Source organism: Lytechinus pictus, chromosome 3 (assembly GCF_037042905.1).
Source record: "Lytechinus pictus isolate F3 Inbred chromosome 3, Lp3.0, whole genome shotgun sequence".
Lineage (NCBI taxonomy): Eukaryota > Metazoa > Echinodermata > Echinoidea > Temnopleuroida > Toxopneustidae > Lytechinus > Lytechinus pictus.
In genome coordinates, this window is record NC_087247.1 from 34,353,706 (window position 1) to 34,369,103 (window position 15,398).

The window sequence follows — 15,398 nt, forward strand, 5'->3', positions numbered from 1 at the left end:
GATGTGTTCTTGGCCATGGAATCTACTGTAATCTGGTAAACACTGATTATTAGCCCCCTAGTTAATATGATCTCATCCAGTGGGAATTTGCAGATGAGTTTATGCCATGGTGTGGCATCTGTCACTTTGCTGCATGGTTGCCAGATGAACACCACATCATTTATGTGCTATTAGTCCTTGAAATCTACACTATACATTCATTCTGAAGAAATCAGAAAATTTGGAATCTGACATCAGGTTTATAGAATGCAAATCAGATCTTGGGTACAAAGCCTTCCATCCCCCCCCCCCTCTCAAAAACAAAGAGAAAGAAAATCAACATTATCAACTCAGAATTTTAGTAGGTTGGCAAGCATTTGAATCTTCTAACTTTTGATTAAAAGAGAATTGCATGTAAAATTGAAACCCTCCCCCCCAAAAGATTTTAATTATAGAGAAATGTTTTTTGGGGGGATGGGGTTAGTGTTTGTAACATCAAATATTTTCATTTCTCTCCATTAAAATGTAAAAAAATTGTTTTAATTCTTAATGGAAATGTTAGTTATATTATTCAGCTCATTTTGAATCAGTGAAGAGCATCTCTATAAAAAAAAATTAAAAAAAAATTATATATATATATATATATAATGTCTAAAAAAATAAAGGAAAAAAGGGTGAGGTGAGTGGGTAGCATCATTGACTCCCTCTTTGCATTGAGGACTGGATGTGCATATAACTGTTTTGTGGAAAATGAATTAAAATAATGAAAATGTTATGACTTTATACTTGCAATTTTAATGAATTTTTTAGGTGCTATGCTTATTGGTTTTTATATTAACTTGTTTTTGGGGTGGACTTTGCCTTAAATACCAACATGATGGGGCTAAACATTATCAGAGTATACAAAACTAGACATTTATTATCTCATGTTTGCAACCCACATTCCTCTGTTGCTATAATTTGACTATCTTATGTGTTGATTAAATGCAGCTAGGCTTTCATGAAAGAAGTTATTGCTTTATGAGATGAGACTTAGGCTGCGTTTATGCGACCTCAAGCCAGAATCATGATTTGAATCATGATTTGAATCATGATTCAAAACACAAACATGAATCACGATGTCACAGAATCAGCGTTTAGACGACCTTCATTACAATGCTGTTTCTCCTCAGATTCGGGCCAATCCAGTGCGCATCACTAGTGCGCAGTTTGACAGAGGAAGTTTTTCGCACGTGTTTCGGCTCTCGAAAAATCTTTTGCTTCCAGAATTCAGTCTATACCTAATTTTGTTTACTTCTATAGGGTCCATATGCTTCAATTCATCTTGTTAGTTTATCCAAAATGGTGTTCGGAAGTGAATTTCAGCGTAGATCCAATTTAATATTAACACTCTATACTCAACAACAACTGAGATCATTGTCTGTCCAGTTAATTCATTCACTAGAACTTGAAGTTGAAGACATGACCAAAAAATGAAAAGTAGTGGACGATGCGATGACCAACACAGAACTTGAACATGACAAGAAATGCATGCAGAGTAACCATGTACATACAATGAGCATATAGAGAGCCTTGAGCTTGGCAAGAGTCAAACCGAAAGTAGCCCGACACAGTGAGGTCATATAATCATGATTCAAATCACGATATCGTTTATTCGAACATTTTCATACGTGATTCTGTAGAAACGTCTTTCCAAACGCCCCTTTTTTCGTAGTTCATGTTTGTGATTCTAATCATGATTATATTCAATTTCGACTAAACGCAATCGTGATTCTGCAGAATCGTGATTTGAATCATGATTCAGATCATGATTCTAGGGTGAAAAAGTGGCGGATAAACGCACCCTTAGATGAGCTTTGGGTGATCAAACACATCTGACATTTCAAAAGTACCCCCAATGTTTGAGATGGCCATTGGGACTGACAGAGTTTAGTTCAGACAATTCATGGCATTTCTCTGCCAGTATTTATTGACTGGTTAATCATAAATAATTTGAAGGAGAGTTCCATTTTTATTCATACATCAAGTTCAAAGTATTTTTGCTTTTGCATTGCCATTCTGTTACTATTCTCTTTATTTAACCCTAAAGTAAAAAAAATAGCAACAACAAGAAAAAGTATATGGTACAATACAAATAAAGCCACGCTGCATCACTGGCAGATAAATGATACCATTTTTGCTTTTGAATACTTTACCTAATAAATGTAGAATTATGTATTAATATTATTATTTGTATTGTTACATTATCTTTCTATTTTTCACTTTGTATAAATGGCATGTTTAAACTTGTGTCTATTTAGCACTTTGAATTATAAATCTGCTTATTATTTTGAATTTCATTATAATACAATCTGTACCTGTAAAACTATATCCCCGGGGGGGCCACTTCCATTCACGAATGGATACCATGCGCGACCATGGGGTCTCGAAAAGCACCCTAAACACGTAATTTCCATATTCTGAAAATGCACCCCTTAACAAGTATTGGCGTGTGAAACCCTACCCTTAACAAGTATTGGAAACAAAACGACACTCTTGGCAAATATTCCCTGAAATGAACCCCTAAACAAGTACAGGAATGTTTTATTGTTACGGGTCCTTCGGTCGTCGGCTTTACCTTATTTGGTTTAGTACGACCCCACCTTCTACACCTCGCGCAAATCGGACTCTAAACACGAAGTGTTGGGGCAAAATGGACATCCTTTATAAAACATTTTAATTTTGTTTTATCATTCCCGCAAATTTGACCCTAAACACGTAATTTTCCTGGCGAAATAGACACCCTTTTTTTCATTATTTTTGTGTTTTTGACACCCTTATCACGTTACGTACGTAACGTGCCCTATCGTGAAAAGGACATCCTTTTTACGTGTTTTTTTGGTCGCGCATGGTATCCACTCGTCAATGTAAGTGGCCCCCCCCCCCCCCGGGACTATATCATAGAAACACATGTATGTGTATGCCTAGTTAATATAATGTATTACCTGTGTAAGATTGTGAAGTCTTATTCTCTCAAGTTTACCAACAATATAGATATTACCTCTCCTGAAGCATGGAGAAGGTGTTTTTCCCATATTTTTAATGCTGAGAGTAGGATAGTTCATTTTGGCACATTTTGCTTTTAGTTAATATCAATCTAAAAGTCGTACGACTTTGAAATACACTGGGGCAAAAAAGAGGGAGTTCACTTTATTTAGAGTATCCATAATAAAAATTTAAAATTTTGGTCTTATGAAACTCAGTATTACAATTACAATTATGGGGCACACTATTGTTGTTGCCTACTGAATTCCACATTTGACCTACCCTATTGAATTCTCCACTCCCATATCCACATAAATTCTTCTTATTCACCGTAGTGTATATCAAGCTTATCAAATTCATAATGTAAATATTACATGTCAGTAAATATTATGCTTCGATTAACCTCCATGTACATAAAGATATTTCTTTGAAGAGAAATGCATTACATTGTCAATGAAGGAGTTGCAATGCATTTATTGAATATGATGCTAAATATTTGCATTGCAGTTAATGGGATGTTCTCGCTTGTAGTGAAAATTGATAAGAAATAACAATGAAGATGAGGTTGATTTCTTGTGTTTGTCAATTTTCTTTGTGTTTCCATTGTCAAATTGGCATTTACATAATTCAATTGTGAATGAAAGAATAATGCATAAAATGCAAAATGCCAGGACATCTTTTAGGAAATAGCACATAGATATGCAAAAACAGGTTCAAGTTTGCACAAATCCAAGGAATTATGCTGGTAGTGCTAATTAAGTATATAGGATTTCAAATATACATGTGATGTCATGTAATATTGGTTTAATTTTTGTTTATTTTTATTTATTTATTTTATTTTTATTTATTTATTTATTTATGTATTTATTTATTTATTTATGTGGGGGGGGTGATGTTTTTCCTACATACATGCAGTACATGTTCAGCACCTGTATGGTCGCTCAGCCACTGCCAGGTTGCTGAAATACCATTCATTAAGTTAATTAGGATATGAGTAGCTGCACTATATTAATGGAGTAGTAGTAGTAGTAGTATTTCTCTCTTGTTTTTTTCCAGGTATGGTGGGGATCCTCTACTCCTCATTTCAAACACCATGATTGGTATTACCCTGAGTCTCATACCTCTCTGTCGGAATCTACCTGTCCTTCTTGTTGATCTTGCTATCATGGGGTTCTTCATGGGTATCATCGACACCACAGCCAATGTCTCACTGCTCAAGATCTACGGCAAACTTGTCTCACCGTTTCTGCAGGTCAGTACTCATCTCTCTATGGATATTTCCCAGCGAGCGTCGTCTCGCAAGAATTATATGCACAATCTATGTCAAGACAATCCCAGATCACAGAATCAATCATAAATCTTGATTGCATGTATGCAAATGATTGATATCCTTTTTTTTACAACAAAAAGGGTGAATTGATATGTTGTCAATCGCGATTGATATTTTGTAATCAAATTTAATTTCGTTTTCCTGTTCATGTGATATACTATTGCTTGAGTCTATCAGGATCTTCTAGTTATAAATCCATTTATTTCCTAAATTCACCCTATTTAGAGAATTTAGTTTTTGATTGATTTAATTCTATTTACAAAACTAGGGAGTCACGCATGACTGTCATGAATACTTAGGCTTTTTCTTGTAAGTAGTAGTTTATGTGACTCTTGCAGTCCTTTTGACCAGCAGATAAATGCCTAATAAGATATTTTGCTGTCTACATGATATACTTCATTTTGAACGTGAATCTTTAAGACTTTTACTTGAATAAACATAGGTAAAATTAACATTTCATACAAGCAAGTGCATTTTCAAGTCTAGTCCTTAACTACAAGATGTATATTGGCAATAAAATCATTTTAATCTGTGATTTTTTTTTCATTACATATTTTTTTGTCAATTATCAACATCATGATTAAAGATTTTTGATTTTGACAAGTGCAAGGCCAACTGTTATACATTAATTTCAGTAGGATTATTAGAAAATAGCCATAGTTGAACTGCAGAGAGAACAAATTTTCTTTGTTTAAGTATGAATACATGCAGGTTGAAAACCATCAAATTAATTTCAACTTTGATGTATATTATTACAACAACATCACGATGGAAGGAGATGCGGTGGCATCATGAAGCATGCAGAGAAGGCTGCATGCTTATTGGCTGACTAGCGAACTTGCATGGATAGATGACCTGATATCAAGACGTGATTATAATTGCTCACAAAAGTGACACATGCATTCAGAATTACATGTGTTTGCATGGTTATTTTGGTTTTAACAGTCTTGTATCAATCAGATATAAATATTTACATCTTAGACCAACCTTCAATGCCACTATTTTGATAAGTAACCAGTGTTCAATGTCAAAATTTTTGAAAACCCAGGGCTTGAACTCAAACCTTGCATCAATTCATAATGTCATATGTAGCTTGCATTAAAGGTGTACGACTCGATAACTTGTCAACCCTAGGTTTATAATAAGGCCTCACTTTCACCATTAGTCTGCTTTATAATCCACAGATTGCCATACCTTTCATCAAGATCATTCAACTTTAAAATCAAATGAAATGCTTTGAGCCAGTCAGCCCTGTTCCTAAATGCAAGCTAGTGCTAGGTTCAGTCATGGTCCATGGTTCTTTAGAAACTCTGATGTGTTCTAGACTGAAATTCAATTGGTGTTTCAGCGCTGTGATACACTCCTACAAATTATTGGAACTTATTGAGATTGCGATAAAAAAAATTCCAAGCAGATGAATGGAAGCAAAACATTTTTTCAACAAAGTTATTTTATGACTTTAGAAATATCTCTTTTATTTTAATCTGATGATTCCTCCAAACACACAATTCCATTGCCATTGGAGCATATAGTCAATGTTTTATTCAAAGAACAAAATATCCCAAACCCTTATGGTTAATATTTTTTTCTGGGTCAAAAGTGTTTTCAATGAATGCTAAAGTTCAGGACTGGCCACATACATGTATAAACACTGTTAGCCCCAACAATGCGCTAACAGAGGCTCTGTTACAACCGGTAATGTCTCGCAGTGATGCCCATCGTCACAACAATGCCTCATTTACATCTTCGAATCAACCTTTGCATCACAATCCGAAAATGTGATTGGGCTTACTGTTAGCATTCTCTCATATGCTTTATACACTGCATTTCCTTAATCCCATACTATCCTCAACCCCTTAATATCGGACTATCCTTAACCCCATACTATCTTCTCTTTTTTTTTTCAGACTGTCTTTCTTAACCCCATACTATTTGCTGAGCCGGGGTTAACACTTAACCCTGGACTATCGCACAGCTCATGAATATTGATCATTTTGCCACACAGAGCGTAATTGACGTGCAATTTCAACTTCTGTGATTGGCTAATGCTTAGCCCCTTAGATAGCTACATCCAGCTTGTCGTCAAGTGATAATTTGCATATCACCCTCACCAACAGTGATATCATATGATAGGCCTAATGTTCAAATTACTATATTAGTGGTTAGTTGGATAGAGCTTAAATTATGCAGTGATATATTTTTCTTTTTTAATTGGAACCTACTGTATTCTCATCAAAATAAGTAGAGAAAAATGTATAATATCATGCCTTTTGATGATCTCACAAAATTTATGGGAAACAAAGAGACATAAAAAAGTAAATTTTTCCAGGGGAAACTTTCTATCAATCTACTGCATTTTCTCTTTGCTTAATTTGGTGTTCATAGTCCTAGACTGGTGTATAAATGAGATGTTAGATATTATACCGTAAGAAGCTGATCAGTACCGCCATAAGAATGATTCTTTAGATTCCAGTACCGGTCGCCTTTACCTCCCACATCTCTCTGTATAAAACCTGTCTTTTGGTTTCCATTCCTTGTTCTGGCTCTGCACTCATTATTGTCCTCCCACACATAATCTCCCCATCATAAAATCTGTTTGCTTCATATCATCCTCCTAGGGCGGTCATAATCACCATAGCAACCATCGTAACATAAATACCCGCTCATGTCCTTTTCTATTCATATCTACCAAAGAGTTTAGATGAGATTACGAAGCAAGCGATGCGTGCCCATCTTGGTGTTGTTGCTTCCATGCCCCTTCCTTCCCTTCTCCACTTTCTGCAAACAAGAAAAATAATATTTTCTGGCAACAATAGGACAGGGTGTCCAATATTCATGCCAGACATAAAGAGGAAGATTGAATCCTTTTGGGGAGATGTTTTCTCAACAGTGGTTTGGCACGTTCTTTTGATAACGTAATCTTTAAAGTTTTATTATGTTTAAGGAACTTGAGATGTTATTTTGATACTTTCATGGCCTGTTATTGGTCAGCAACTACACTGGGGTATTTGATATTTTGTTTTTAATCTTTGTATTGAGTTCAACTTTATCATGGGAAGAAGAAGATGTACTATTTCATCTGTGGTATTTTATAGGTCTGCTAGTGATCAAAAACCTGTAATGATAATGTACGTGTATTGATTCTGAAAATGAGAAAGTGATGATAGAATATACTCAAGAAGTTTATTTATAATACCCTGATGAGATTTATCCTTATCTTTTCATGTAGACAAAAATATAACTAATATTTCTTAGTTTTATGATGAATGATAATAAACACCACTTAGAACTTTGTCAGAAAAGCATTTGTCACTACTTTTAAATACCTACCCGGCATTATTTAATGAAACATCATTATCGTAAAGTGACGATTCGATAAGTTCATCTGCCCCCTCCTATATCTGGGAACTTTCTAAAATGATATAAATAAATGTTGTTGTTTTTTAGTTCGTATGGAATGTCATGCTTTCTAAATATTACTGCTCAATCAGTTCATGAAATGAACAAAGAACGAAGAAAAAGATTGGTTGGATGTCAAAAAGGGTTTATTATTTCATGGAATTTTCTCATGTCCAAATGATTAATTGTGATGTTACTGTTGGAATATCCACGAATAATATTATTTTATCTCTCTTGCAGGCTCTTCATTTTTGTTATGGTCTGGGGGCAGTTATCAGCCCCCTTCTGGCAGAACCTTTCCTTCTCAACACTGATTGCACTCCATTGGTTTCCAATGGGTCATCTAGCTCCAGTGATGAGCTTCCAATATTTGTTAGAAGCAGTGACGATGCAGGCTTAAACGATGTCTCAGGGACAATGAGTAGCTTAGAAGATGTCCAGTCAAAAACCAATGTAAAATATGCCTTCTGGATCATGGCTGCTTTCCAGGTAATGATGATAAGGGTTGTTTATTGTGATTTATGTACATTTACATAAATATAGACCTGTATTTGTCACCAATAGAATTGTTATACATGCATTACATAAATATTACTGGTACTCAACATTATTGGGATTGGTAAATATTTTTTATTATGAGCAATGTAAGAATAAGAGTAATGGTAAGAATAAAAGTTAGATGATGATAAAAGCATAGTCCGGGTTCAAGTAAACATGGGAATGAAAATGAGTTTTAGAATAACAATAAGATTTTCAAGAAACATGAGAATAGGAATATTGGTGTGAGGTAGAAGATAAGGATATTAAGATGAAGAGAAATATAGAATGGAGTGAATTGTAATGAATTAGAATGAAAAGGAGAATAAGAATAAGATCAAGAATGAGATCAAAATAAAAATCAAAACTAAAATTAAAATTCCATTAAAATTGATAAAATTAGAATTAAAATTGAATTTAGAATAACAAGAACAAGGAGGAGATCAAAATAAGAATAACAAGAAGATCAAGAACAGAAATAAAATAAGTATAAGAGTACATGTAAGGGTGAGATTAAAGATGAGGGTAATACAATTGTACATCTACCCTCATACCATACTTATTTTATTCCTGTTCTTGTTATTATATAAAAGTGGAATATTCCTACTCTTATTGTCCTGTTCCTTATCTATTATATAAATAGTGTACAATCTGTTGTACAATATACTGGATTGTATGTATGACAAATATAAAATTATCCCTTGTACAGGTCTATTTTGAGTTCATATAGTCCAGTAATATTGTATGATAGAACATTTACTATTTATTATAGTAAATAGATCCCTCGATCCAAGTCTCTCTTCATGATTTTTACCATAGTGCAGACTACATCTATCTAGATGGCATACGCTCTACTTATATCTAGATCTAGACCTTATATTTGTAAAATTCCATTTCAACACTTGAGAACGATGAACTCCAATAAGTAACAAATGAACTCCAAACATTTCATTACATCCTTCGAATGCAGCGTCTTTTAATATTTATCAAATTGCCAGTGCTTCAAATTAAAAGTGACACTGCAAACCATACCGAAGAGTGATCTTCGCATAGCACTCCCTTCCGTTACCTTGGCAGAGCTAGGTATAGAAAGACTGTAGAAAATCATTTCTGGTGCACTGCATCGCTCAGATAGTACTGCAAAATCCACTTCTTTCTGCCTACAGTACGACCTTACGATATTCAAAGAGTAGATTATCTTTCCTTTAGTCCGCGTGGAATCCTAAAATGAAAGCAAGATCCTTTTTGTAAGGGAAGGAAATCAAAGTTATCTATTTTGTGTTTTTTTGCACATTTTTTTTCCAGGCGTTGATCAGTGAAAAATTGCCACTTTTGGGAATCGATATACAAATGTATCGATTACAAAAACAAATTAATCGATATTCTCCCCATTCATTTAACACATGTTTTACCCTCCAAAAATCAAAAGTTATATTGTACATATGTACAATATGACTTTTTGAAGGGAGGTCACTTGGTACCAATCTATCCATTCCCAGCTCGTATTTTACTACCACTAGTTACTATATATTGTTATTCTTTTTCCTATTGTGTATTGCTATTCTGATCCACATCCTTGCCCTGTCTTCTTCCTATTTCCACTTTTACTATTCTTTTTTATTGTTATTCATATACTTATTCTATTTTTAACTCTAATAATTTTTAATAGTGCTTAAAAGGGTTTCCCCACCATGATTAATAAATGAAGAACTACTGGTAGCCAGTGTCACAGGTTGTGGTTAAGAAGTCTAAAACCACTGTGTAAATTGAATCAAGGCGAATATTATCCTGCATACATGTATGTTGTTAGATATGTAATGGACTTGTTGGAATGACATTTCAGATTTCCGAAAAATAAATCTTTTCACACCGCAAAAATAAAAGCAAGCGGATGGGGTGCCATTATGACTGAAATATGTAAAGTGCAAAGCTTTTAGAGGTGATTAATATGAATAGACATGACACATTATAGTGGGATTAGCATGGACACAGAAGAGACTGTTATATCTGGGAATTGGTTATATTTACACACTGTTGTTTGCAGACTCAAAACCTATGTCATGAACAATTATGAAAAATAGGCTTGCTTGACCAGTGAGACTTAGCAGTTTGCATGGTCTTCTATATCATTAGTTCTTCTAACACTGGCAGATAATTATAGGGTTAGGCTCTGATTGATGCTTTTCGACATTGTGTTTGAAGTGTCAGATTAGGGTCTGTGATTACAGACTACATTTGTTTGCACCAGACAAAAATCATCTCCTGTTAATGAAATGTCCATCATTTGCAGTCGTTAACTACGTCCACTAATGCTCATTAATTGATCTATTTTCTCCTCTGGGACGTTAATCGGTCAGATGCGAGGTGAGAGATGGCCAATGCTCTGTAATAAAGTCCAGTGTCAGACGCTCCTCCCATGCATTATTTTATGATATGATTAGTATTTATTGCGGATCCTGGTTTCAGGAGAGTAATTCGTTAATTTGGGAAAGCACTAAAGAACAAATAGTATTAGCAGGAAGGGTTGTACATTTGAAATAGGCAGTGGTGGTACAAGTGGGATAACTGATATTTATCCATAAGAAAATAATATTATCCCATTTTGGCAAGAGGGAAGGGCTGCCATCCTCTCCCCCTCCCTTAAATTGTGTCAAATTCTTGTTTCTAATGCAAAGCTTTTACCAAAATCCTCTCAGTATTGTGCGTGAATTTCAATTAAATGATGGTAGCCATTTGTTGTAAACAATTAGACATTGCCTGTATGATCTAAAATGGTATTTTTTCAGTAACAAGAATAAGGGGTAAAGATCTTTTTGGCATCAATGGTATTCCAAGTTTGCTTTCTAATAAAACCTTAGCTACCAAATCAATTCCTTGATTATTGTATTGAATATTGAATAAACTGGAGAATACATATTCCACTGAGTATAATATTACACAGCCTGGGGGTTTCCATTCAAGCTGTTGTACACAGGGAAACATACATGTATTTTGAAAACTGCTTTTCTCCAATCAATATTTTTATTCTTGTTTGGAACAGGTTTTGTGTCAGGTCTTTCAAATAAATTCCAAAACAGATGTTAGCGCAGTAGAAAATTTCATCCATGTCATCAATTCTGTGACAAATATCCATACGCAACAATTCCAATGGAAACATTTATGGATGCCAGAAATAGATACCCCTTTCTATAATTATTTGCAGGTATTAGTGTCAACCTTTAATATCTATCTCTGTATCACAGTGGTAATATCTGATGATGGGAAAGGAATTAAACTATTTCTTTCCTATGAATATCAAGTGGTATTGAATATGTACAGGTATATCTGTTTTATATGATCATGATATATCTCATATTAACTTGTAGATGTCACAGTTGAATTATTACTGAAAGTGTATATGATTGCATGATAAATCAGACCTTATGTCACTTTATTAGCACTTGTTTTAGCCAAGTGATCAATGTCTGTATTTATATTGCACTTTGCAAAAGTAGTTAGGTTGATGATCTAGGTTTGACCCATTTCAATGATTATGTGTCGGATCATTGTTTTGGGTTTTAAAAAAGTGAAGGCAACATTGATGATGAAAGTTAATTGAAGAGTTCGAACAGAAACTGAACAGAAACTCTCTTTTTCATCACCTTGAAATAATTTACCCAATAATTTGGAGGGATCCTGTTACTTTGTTTGATAATATGTTGCCAAACAGTTTGTGAATTTTATCCAATTTTGTATCAATTTTACCTATAGAATATGCTTTTCACCTAGCATTTTATCCAACAAACATGTTACCTTTCTATATATTTTTTTTTACTCAGAGTGCGTTCAATGAAAATTTTCTTTTCATTTGATCAACATCCATTTGATTTCTATTGAGTGATGAAAAATCATAGCAATATCACCCAACCACATTTATTCTCCTCAAGAGGCTTTTGACTACTCCATTTATAGAGGATTAAACCTGTCATTATTGACTATTCCGACTCCAATGTTATCAAGTTGAAGCAGCCCATGTCTTCCTGTCTCATCCCTCTTGATTCTATTACAAATTCATCTTGTGTTTGTTCACCGATTGGGTTACCAATGACGACACGACAAAAGTCTATGTCGTTTCGGATGTCACATCAAATGATATTTGTTTCTGTATCTGGAAGAGATGTGAAGTTTGAAAATTAAAGTGATAGATCTCATTTTGCTCGGAGCTTTGTTTGTACAGCTTTCAGTCGGTGAAATACATTTAGTTGTGTGTAAAGTAGTTTAGAAAGGATATTGTTTGCTTTGCAGGATGGATTTCTCGATTGATTAAAGATGAGTCAAAAGTTCTCAAATGAAAAAAAAATCATGATGTAAATACAGTGAGTAATTTGGATTTTCATATGTGAGGAGAAAATTAACAATTATTGTTCTCCAGAATTAAGGGAATATACCACATCCATTTTGAATAGCATTAGCTTGAGCCCTTTACTGCTCAAAGTATATTCCTGGTTCCTTACTCAGAATGCAACATTTTGATATTATTGCCTTTGACATGTAACCAATAGAACGATAACAAATTTGTTTAAAGTACTCTGTTGACAACAAAATCAAGACTAGTCTCTATAGCTCAGACATCTGTTCGAGGACCTCAAATTGAAATTGAGCACTTTTAGAAACGCACGTCAACATAGATGACTGATACGAGATGACATCATTTTTTGGCGTTCCATATGCCTCAGGTCCTCACACACGTCCACTATCAGAATCGAGAACCTCGCCACATCCATTTTGCGGTTCTCCTAAATCATAGTCGACGTGCACGTGGGTGACGTCATTTCAACCCTCAAGCTCAGCATGAAGATCAACCTTTCCCTTTTAAAACACAGTTTTCAGTGACTTTTTCACAAAATTAATTGAAGTTGTACGATGCATTATGTTTATCATATTTGAAATTGCTTTCTTATCTCCAAAATCAATATTGACATATATCCTAACTCGCGTAAAAAGGAATCAAAGCAAGTGAAAGGGCAAGTGTGCACAAGTTGCACCTTCGCATCACCCGACCGGGTCGTCAGGCGATGGTACGCCAGATCTTCCGGGTCAGGCAGCGTGTCATGACCCGCTGGTTATCGCGCTGTTTCACATGGACGTACATACACGTACAAGTCGAGTGAAATCTAAAGTATTCGCATCTGTAGTGAACAAGTGCAGACGACGACGTTGACTCAACGATCAGACGACTGCTACGTCGTTCTCGTTCACTGCTGCTAAAAGTCTCTATTGATGTCATTGGAGGACAGCTTGCCTTTAAAGCAGCATTAAACTTACACTCTCTTTCAATCAGTTGACCATCATTTGTTGTGATAAAAAAAATTATGATATTGACTCTTTAGAACATTAGAGGGTTTTTTAATAACCAATGTAAATTAAAAATCCCCCAAATCATGTGGATTGGTATACCATTCTACATAAAATCATCTTTTGATACAACTTGGTGTAAGATACAACTTTGAATTAGATTCTCATTGTTGCAAGAATAAAAGGGAAGGAATCAAATGCATGTCTGGTTCTGGCCATTTCTAGTAATGTTTGACCCATTTTAAAATATAATACCACACAGAATAAATAAGAATGAATAAGGAGCTATCTATATCCATAAAGCTTCTATCTCTGTAATCTGTCTGATCCCTTGGTGTCACATGCTCCTGAATTATGGATAGAAGTTCACTATAGGGCTTATTGTGCAAGCCTCTTTGATTTCTGGATCAAGGAGGGGGATTGGTGCTCCCATGAGGGGACTGTTATGAGCATGAATCGCATGAGCAGGACTTCAATGAGAGTTGTGCATGCTTCCTTGCAGTTTGAAGTTCTTGGATGTGTTCAAGCTACTTCCTTAATCACAAACCTGAATCAGAAACCAAAGGGCAAACACAAAACATGGCTATACTTTGGCAGAGCATTCAAGTGATTTTTCATCAATGGTATTTTCCCCTTTTCATCAAGCCCATTTACTCAGCATGCTGCACACTTTGTTTGATCCAGAAAGTATATAATTTGAATTCTGTACCATGCAAGTCCAAGGCGCTAGGAGGTTACTCCAATCTTACTGTAGAATTACAGTTGAGATATCTGTTGCCTTTAATCAAATCTTAATCTTTGTGGTTCTGGAGAGTTGCCTGTTAAAATGCACCATTATCAGCTTTTCATATTTGTGTCTTAAAAAAACATTTGTTTTCTTGAAAACCAGTGGACATTTCTGAAAAACAACATCAACAGAGCAACAGATAGCCTACTTTTAAAGATGAAATATATAAATTGCATCTGCATTTTGACATTGCTGCTACCATACAAAAGGGGGGACAACAACAGGGTGGTCTGTAATAAGGTCGCTTGTAAGACAATATTGTTGTGAAATGTCTGTGAAAATGGTGTTTCTAGGATAAATTAAAGAGTGCTATTTGAATGCAGTCCAGGACGTCCAGATCATGGAGAGGGAAGTATTCCTGTGAGGGCACTGTAGGGGGTGGTTCTGGGGGTGATTCTCTGAAATAGTTCTTCTGTGCAGAATGCTGCACTATCCCTCTGAACTGGATAGATAATCAGGAACCAGAGGCTCGAGAAGACTTGGGATGTGGCGCCTCACAAAGCCATGACATGCATTAGAAATGACCATTTAAAGTCTCATTGTTAAGTCTATCCAATGGGTATTTATCAAAGACAGTATCGGTGGAAAGCCCAGCTCTGAGGTGAAATATATAAATTGCATCTGCATTTTGACATTGCTGCTACCATAGGAAAAGGGGGACAGCAGGGTCGTCTTTTATGTTAGTTACAAGCAACTATACGCATGACTGTTGACCTGTTTTAGGCTTTAAAAATTATATTTGATTTTTTTTCTGTGAGTGATTTTCCTATAACCCTTGTAAGTTTGTGGCAAGTGGTAAAATTTGCATTCAGCTGCATGTTAAAAGCAAGAATTTAAATCATCAAAGATCAAATTTTAACCTTTTTTGAGCTAGTGGAAGAAAGTGATGGAGTTTCGAATTCTTGCATTACTTAGAAACAACTTTAAGAAACACATTCAGAAAAACTGTTAGTGGTAAAAACCAAATCAGATAGAAATAAAGGTAAAGTATATTTGGGTCCCCAAATT

General features: G+C 35.0%; 1 protein-coding gene across 1 annotated transcript in view; it reads left to right on the top strand.

The window, feature by feature from the left end:
• The first annotated feature begins 4,040 nt into the window (after positions 1 to 4,040).
• Positions 4,041 to 15,398, top strand: part of LOC129257388 (major facilitator superfamily domain-containing protein 4A-like) — a 29,892-nt gene continuing 18,534 nt past the window's right edge. The window contains exons 1-2 of the mRNA XM_054895696.2: positions 4,041 to 4,255; positions 7,973 to 8,221. Of these exons, the coding sequence (XP_054751671.1) occupies positions 4,097 to 4,255; positions 7,973 to 8,221 (408 nt within the window). The 5' untranslated portion in view covers positions 4,041 to 4,096. The remainder of the gene's footprint in view (positions 4,256 to 7,972; positions 8,222 to 15,398) is intronic.